The sequence below is a fragment of the Sinocyclocheilus rhinocerous genome, unplaced genomic scaffold, assembly GCF_001515625.1.
Source record: "Sinocyclocheilus rhinocerous isolate Xijiao unplaced genomic scaffold, SAMN03320098_v1.1 scaffold1246, whole genome shotgun sequence".
In the NCBI taxonomy this organism is placed as follows: domain Eukaryota; kingdom Metazoa; phylum Chordata; class Actinopteri; order Cypriniformes; family Cyprinidae; genus Sinocyclocheilus; species Sinocyclocheilus rhinocerous.
Genome location: NW_015630543.1, coordinates 403,513 through 411,618, shown reverse-complemented (window position 1 = coordinate 411,618; position 8,106 = coordinate 403,513). Strand labels below are relative to the sequence as shown.

At 36.4% G+C, this 8,106-nt stretch overlaps 1 protein-coding gene across 1 annotated transcript in view; it reads left to right on the top strand.

The window, feature by feature from the left end:
- Nucleotides 1–8,106, top strand: part of LOC107740527 (laminin subunit alpha-2-like) — a 230,930-nt gene that overhangs the window by 61,197 nt on the left and 161,627 nt on the right. Inside the window, 4 exon segments of the mRNA XM_016552978.1 lie at nt 1,778–2,020; nt 4,430–4,609; nt 6,426–6,515; nt 7,962–8,079. Coding sequence (XP_016408464.1) covers nt 1,778–2,020; nt 4,430–4,609; nt 6,426–6,515; nt 7,962–8,079 — 631 coding nt within the window.

The window sequence follows — 8,106 nt, the reverse complement described above, 5'->3', positions numbered from 1 at the left end:
ACACACTCACCACACTCACAGGTGTGTGCCTGTGTGTGTGTGTGTGTGCCTGTGTGTGTGTGTGCCTGTGGTGTGTGTGTGGTCCGGCCTCACGTCTTTCTTTCGGACCTCTGAACACAGCACACAAAACATCATTGTGCTGTGTGAATGGACGTCCAGAGCGGCTCATGAGACGTGTGTGGCTGTGCTGTGAGAGACGGTAACGTGAGCCTGTTATCTGCCGCAGATGAAAGAGCGTGTGATGCTAACTCTATTGTTGTTTTCTGTGTGTGTGCGTGTGTTTCTCATGGTGCGGTGTTACCTAAAAACGTAACGAAATGAATAAAGACTTCAGCCTAGCTTCGTTTTCCCCCGTTTCTAATGTTTTCTTTTTATTCAGGTCAGCTCTTCAGGTAAGCTGGAATGTCACTGTGCCCCGGAGCTTTCTGAAGGCCACAGAGAACCTGTCAGGGATGGTGTTTAATGTGTTAAACCGTGATATACACACTCACACAGCCTGTGTGTGTACATGTGTGCCTCAGGTCTTTTGCTGCTGAATAAAAGAGTGGGGAATCATGGGAATCAAGTTTTTCTTTTCTTTCTCAGATCTTCTCTTTCATTTTTGTTCTCCTGCAAGAAGCTCATCTATTATGAGAGTCTACTGCGAGCGTTATCACAGGGTTTGGTGTTTCGTGTTTGAAACACCAGCTAAAACAAAGCAGCTGGTCTGAAAATCAGCCTGCAGAAAAACAGTTCACAATAAGCTCAAACAAAAGGGGAAGAAACCACAACAAACAGTCCACAGGGGTGTTACAGTGTTATATTGTACATAATCACCACTAAAGGATGTCCTTTGGAGAAACTAAAGCACAGCCATATTGCTTTTATAAAATAGTTGCCACATAATATTTTAAGAATACAAAGCATTTTCATTAAAATATTATGTTTAATCAAATTAATAAAGTACAATTCTTCAACTTGTAGATTTTGTAAAATAAATAAATAAAAACAATTAATTAATTAATAACAACTGAAGTTATATAAATGCAGTGGCATTTAATATTATTCAGGATTAATTGTGTAAGTTCAGTTAATGTTTTGTGTTCATTGAGCATGTTTTTTTTTTTGTATGATTTTTTGATGTTTCTGAATGAAGTTTATTTTATTGATTGATTGATTTTGCTCACCAAAGCTGCATTTATTTGTTTAAAACACAATAAAAATTGAATTACTATAAATTATTATTTCAACTTAAAATAACTGCTTTCTCTGTGAATATACTGTAAACTGTAATTTATTTCTGTGATCAAAGCTGTATTTTCAGCATCATTACGCCAGTCTTCAGTGTCACATGATCTTCAGAAATCATTCTAATATGCTGATTTTCTGCTCAAGAAACATTTCTGATTATTATCAATGTTGAAAATGGTTGTGCTGCTTCATATTTTTGAGGAAACTGTGATCCATTTTAATTTTCAGGATTGTTTGATGAATAGGAAGTTTAAAAGAACAGCATCTATTTGAAATAGAAATCTTTTGTGACATTACAAATGTCTTTACTATCACTTTTAATTAATTTAATGTGTCCTTGCTGAATAAAAAAAAAAAATCTGGATTAAAAAATGATTCATTCAAAAATTCTAAAATCTTGCTGACTTCAAATTTTTGAACTTTTGAAAGATCTCTCTTTTTAAAAATGTTACAGATTCTGCCTGGGGTAAAGTGTGTACAGTATATAAATTGAAGTATATTTTTGCAAGAATATTAATGTACTGTTCCATGTTCTCCTCTCACACAGGTCTTCCAGATCGCTTATGTGATCCTGAAAGCTGCAAACTCCCCTCGGCCCGGAAACTGGATTCTAGAACGTTCTCTGGACGGTGAAACATTCATGCCGTGGCAGTATTACGCGATTACAGACACAGAGTGCATCACACGCTTCAACATCGTCCCCAGAACAGGCCCGCCGTCCTACATGCATGATGAGGAAGTCATCTGTACTTCCTTCTACTCTAAAATCCATCCTCTGGAGAACAGAGAGGTGAGAAACACCTTCACTCACAGGGCAACAAAATTAAGTAGTTCAATGAAAAGGTTTCAATGCCATTTTTAGATGATTATGACATGAATGAAGTCTGTTTTATCAATTCATTAAAAATTTTAAACAAGGTATCATCATTTAGATTCTAGAATGTTCGGAAATGTATTGAAATTATTTTGCTACACTGTACACATATGAGTTTGGAACAACATGAGGATTAGTAAATTATGTCAGAATTGCCATTTTTGGGTGAACTGTCCCTTTAAATGCATTTGAATATGTGGCACAGAGGGTTGAGGAACGGAAAACCTCACAGAGTCTCGCTCGACTGCATCTTAAGTTACCTTGTTAACTGTGATTCTTAATTAGAGAAAACAGACAAGAGAAAAATATATTCACAATCACACACACAAATGGTACACAAACTCCAGTGTCCCTCTCATTCACAGCCCACTCAATAACACACACACTCTCTCATTTACACAGATATCAGGTCACATTTACATACAAACCAAGCATGTGGAATTATGCATGTTTGCATTAATACAGCTGCTAACTTCCCCACACAGTGCGTCTGACAGCTAATAGCAGGCTGACATGAACACCCACACAGGGATGATAAATGAGATGGAAGTTCTCTTACAGCAGCAGGTTTAATGTGTGTGTGTTTGCTGAAAGTCAAATTTACAGCTGTCAGATCATAGGATTATATTGAAGAGCATTGTGTGTGTGTGTGTGTGTGTGTGTGTGTGTGCCATACTAATGAGGGAGGTGGGTGGGGAGATCAAGCCTGGACTCAAATGTCGCTCTATCTCCTTTAAAAACAGACAGCATAAACTCACACAGCACTAATTAGCACACATCATTAACCCAAGAAAAACAGCCCAGTACTGCACACACACGCATGCATCACTTCCTTAAGCTGCACTTGTATTAAAACTGTGATTGAATGTTTCTTATTTGTTTATATACAATTTACCCTCTGGTGTTATTTGATCATTTTAGACTGAATTTAAATTTTTAATCATTTTTATTTTATCAGAATGATACAAAACTTAGTGACTTTTTGGCACTTGCTATATGCACACATGGGGGGAAAAAATCATGGACATGATTAGAAAAAATTTAACATTTGTGATCTTCACTCTCAAAAATACCCAAAATAGAAAATTAATGGGAAATACAAAAAATTCAAAAATACAAAGCATTGTACCTACAAATGAGCAAAGTACCGTATTGGCCCGAATATAAGGCAGTTTGGTCCCATCAGGCTAACGCGACAGTCACGACTCATGCAGCTTTAAGGTTTTCTGCTTCTTTTGTTTTTACTTGCGCTCTTTACAACACGCATTACATTACGTATTTCATGGCACACTCGTTTTATGCGGTTTTGGCGCCACCTATTGTTGTGGGTGTATTATTTACATGTCAAAGTCTAGACCCTGAATATAAGACGACCTCGTTTTTTCAGATGTATTTCCAAGAAAAAAACATCGTCTTATATTCGGGACAATACGGTAGTATTTGGTAATGTCTTTATATATATTCAAATGCAAAACATAATAAAAGTAAGTAATTATGTCTGAAAATATTTTTATAAGCAACTAGGCAATACATAGCCCTGTATACAGGCATCTAGTGGTTAAACCATAGTATTACATATGCTTTTATATATATTTCTACCACCAGATCTGCCTTCCATGCAATGCATTTTAAATACATTTGTTGTATATATAATGTCTTTATATATATATCCAAATGCAAAACATAATAAAAGTAAGTAATTACGTCTGAAAATATATTTATAAGCAACTATGCAATACATAGCCCTGTATACAGGCATTTAGTGGTTAAACCATAGTATTACATATGATTTTATATACAGTATATGTCTACCACCAGATCTGCCTTCCATGCAATGCATTTTAAATACATTTGTTATATTTTTTACTTAACTGTATTATTGTATAACTGTTTTAGTTTATATAGACAAAAATGCAACATAATTTTAAGGTGAATATTGTCTATTGCCATTTAATACCATCAAAATAAAAATATTAAAGAATAAATATTATTGAAACAAAATATAGTACATTCATTTAATTAAAAAATGTTCTGCTTATTGTCCTCCTTATATTTTCGGCCCTTAGAGTGTCACAAGTGTGAGGAAAACCAGAGGGTTAATTGTATTATTTTTGGTTAGCAAGATTATGTTCAAATTTTCAGATAATGCACTACATTTTGAAATATGTATGTACCAGTACTTTAGCAGAACCGCACAAGAAAAAGTGTTGTTGCCCCCCCCCACCCCACAATAAACAGGATTAAGCATGATTGAGTAAATGATTCAATGACTCACTCATAAAGACAGTCATGTGTTGCAGTTCATCACTTCTCATTTTCTTTCAGATTCACACCTCACTAATAAACGGCCGTCCCAGTGCGGATGATCCATCGCCCACATTACTCAACTTCACCTCGGCACGCTATATCCACCTGTGGTTCCAAAGGATCCGCACCCTAAATGCTGACCTCATGACCCTCGCCCTCAATGACCCCCGAGACATTGACCCCATCGTCACCAGACGGGTGATTGCCTCAGGTGGAGCTGGAGACGCTAGAGTGCTAGTGTGGTGCTAGTGTGAGAGGGGGAATGTGTTGTCATCGCTCAGTGCCATTCATACACCATCTGTGTGTGTGTGGATGGTTGGAGCTAACGCTGCCTGCCTCATCCATTACCAGCCTCTCCTCCTCAGACAGATGGGTTTTAATTAAAATCATACAGTAATTAACAAATCAGCCCTCTCTTTCCCTCAAAGACGCCATATCACACGCCTCCACCCGCCCACTTCCTCCTACAAACTCATTAACTCGCTGATTGACCTGTTTCCATCAAAGAGTAGTTGCATTGAAATGCAGGATTACGTTTCTCACGTGCATTGAGCAATTTGGATAAATTAACCCAAAGTATTTAGTTCAAAGAGTCATTTTGCAATCTGAGAGGCTTAAGCCACATTGGTTGCATATGATTACGAGGCTAATTTAAAGGTGATGTGTGTCATTCTCATATTAAAGTGTATTGTTGTGAGTTTGGTAAATTGACTTACCCAGGAAGTTTAATACTGTGGCTTTGTGGCACTTTCAAATTATTGATCTGTTTAAGCATCACAACCAGCTTAACACACGCTGTATGCATTAAAAGTATAGTATAACAGTGTGCTTGTTTATTCAGTGATGCTCAGTTGGTACCTTTAAGGGTGTGTAAGACAGTAGTAATAGAATTATGCTTATTATATTATATGTTTATTGGGGACGCTTGACTGATTGCACAGACACTATTGGAAGAGAGCTGAACTGGATGATGACATCACTGAATCATAAATGAATTGACTTTAACTGAAAAATGTCAAACTTGTAAAATGTTAATGACAGTCTATTGAAGAGACAAAATAATAAACATTAGTAGCATGTAACTACAATTTTGTACTTGCGTTGCATCAAGTTCTAAATTGAAAGTACATCTGGGTACTTTCATGTGTCAAAATCCAGTTGACAGCTGCTGACAACAAGAAAGTTGTTGGTAAAAAGAATAAACATAAAAGGACATAGTAAAAAAGTATTTAATTGCAGTGAGGGGCATAACTTATTGCAATAGTAACTATGGGTGAAAGTGAAATAATTTAACCATTGTCAAGGGCAAAGTGCCCATCTAGGGTGAACACTAATCACCATAATAGTGACAACATACTTCAACAACTTTTGCACACGTACTGTTTGTTGAGTACTGTTTGTCTTACTGGGATCCTACCAGCATCCAAATGACAACATATGCTGGTTCACCAGCACACCAGTGTCCCGTGATGGTGACCAGCAACCAGCGACCGAAGCTGGTACCACTGTGCAAATCATACCTTATGCTGGTGACCAGCTGGGTTTTTCAGCAAGGTAACAGTTCACATCTAGATAAATTCCTTATTTTGATTTATATATTGAAAAATATTTTGGCAGCTTCAGGGGGAAAAGTGGTTCACAAACTCCTACTTCCGTTGTGTGAGGGGGTATGTGAATTTGCAGCTGAAAAGCAGAGATGTTCATAGAGTTTAACTTATAGATACTTTGCTTCCAAGATTCCCAGTGCTTCATCAGAACCTCTCACTCCAGACCACAAAAGGTCTGCCAAGTGAAGAAGAAGAAGAAAAAAAAAAGTAAACCATCAGCAAACATGCTTCTGTAAATATTTAAAATAATAATAATAAACCTTGATCTCTCACTTCGGAGGGTAAAGCGTAGGAAATAGACAACAGTTAGTTTTGCTCCTTGTTTCTTGTCTAGCGCATGCAATAATTAACTTATGTATTACAGTAGAGTTTGAGGTTAATGTGATTGTATTGCTTTTGTTTTTCAGTATTACTACTCCATTAAGGATATATCAGTAGGAGGAATGTGCATCTGTTATGGTCACGCTAAGGCCTGCCCTCTCAACCCATACAACAAGGTTTGTCATCTGAAGCTAAAGAATCTTTATCCTTAAATTATTTCATATGTGCACTGTAATTAGGGTTAATACTTGTAGCGAATCAGCTCAATGTATCTGGTGTCAGGGTTGCCATGGTAACCAGGGTCCTGGGCCTTGTTCACAGACAACTTGGCACCCAGTATGTTTATTGGGTGAGGGGTCTGTGAACGTTTGTTAATCTAATGAATAATTGATTTGTTAAATCAAATGAAAAATGGTGTGTCTGATTGGTCCAGACGCTACATACTTGAGCTTTATCATTAAGTTGTTACTTAGAGACTAATCACTTTTGGCCTTTATAAAGAATGCACTCAGAGCAGTTGTAAAAAAATCAATAATTAAATAGTTGCATTGTGTCTTATATGATCAAAATGCTGTATTTTGTGGTACATATTTTGTGTCTGTGTAATAGTCACTACCACTATCATCAATACATCCAAAGAGGTTTTGTTTTTTTCTTTACGACACCACAAAATGTCTAGCACATTTTCAGATAACTTTATGAAAATAATTTAAAGACATCTACAGGGCAAATACTTGGATAAAAATACACAATTTGACACAATTTCAATAGATGAATAGGTTTCATTTGAACAATCCTTTTAAATTTTGAGCACAGACAAGCCATGAACATATCAATATACAAAGGTTGCAGAAACTTGGAGGTTTCTTGTCAAAAATAGAAAATTAAAGGATTGAAGAAGGAGATGGATAAAGAAAAATAGTTAAAGAACTGGAATGAATGCATTTGATTTATTTATTTAAATAGGATTTAATATGACTCTCCTAACCTCAGCCTATAAAAACATTCGTCAAAATCACAAGTTTTACCATTTTCTAGTTTAGGTCTGACGATAAGTCAATGCACTGAAAGGCTGTAAGGAAAGTGTAACCAAATTCATTAAATTCATTCACAATATGTACACATTCATTCTTAATCTTATAGCTAATATGCTGAAAATAAGTTGCTTGCATTTCTGTAAATGACTGTTGGTTCATTAACATTTCTTTCGTAACAGTTTTTAAAAAAGTTAAATATTAAATGTTAAGCTGCTTACTTGCTCTTTCATCTCACTTTTTGGTGATTAAAAAGGAAGTTTCATGTTGAAATTCATACTCCACTTAAGTGCCCATTAATGGTAGCACCCGCCTTTTTTGATTTGATTGTCCATCTCAGTCATTTTGACATTGATAAGTGCAGTTAGACCACTGATCTGCTCAGTACCAAAATACAGCTATTATTAGGCAATTTTTTTCACCATTTTTATTATATACATTGGAGTAAGCCTTAGTGGTGCTTACAGCACTTATTCTGCTCTGCATTGTGTTTGCCATCTCAGATTGAGTTTTAATTGGGAAGGCATTCTCAAAACATGTCTGAACGACACACAGTTGGTTTGATTGACTGTTTGGTTTTGACATCAGAAATTCAGCTGTGAGTGTGAACACAACACTTGTGGCGAGAGCTGTGACCGCTGTTGCCCTGGTTACAACCAGAAACCCTGGATGGCGGAAACCTTCCTCACACGCCACGTCTGTGAAAGTAAGAGGTCTCAACAATGCCCCACAG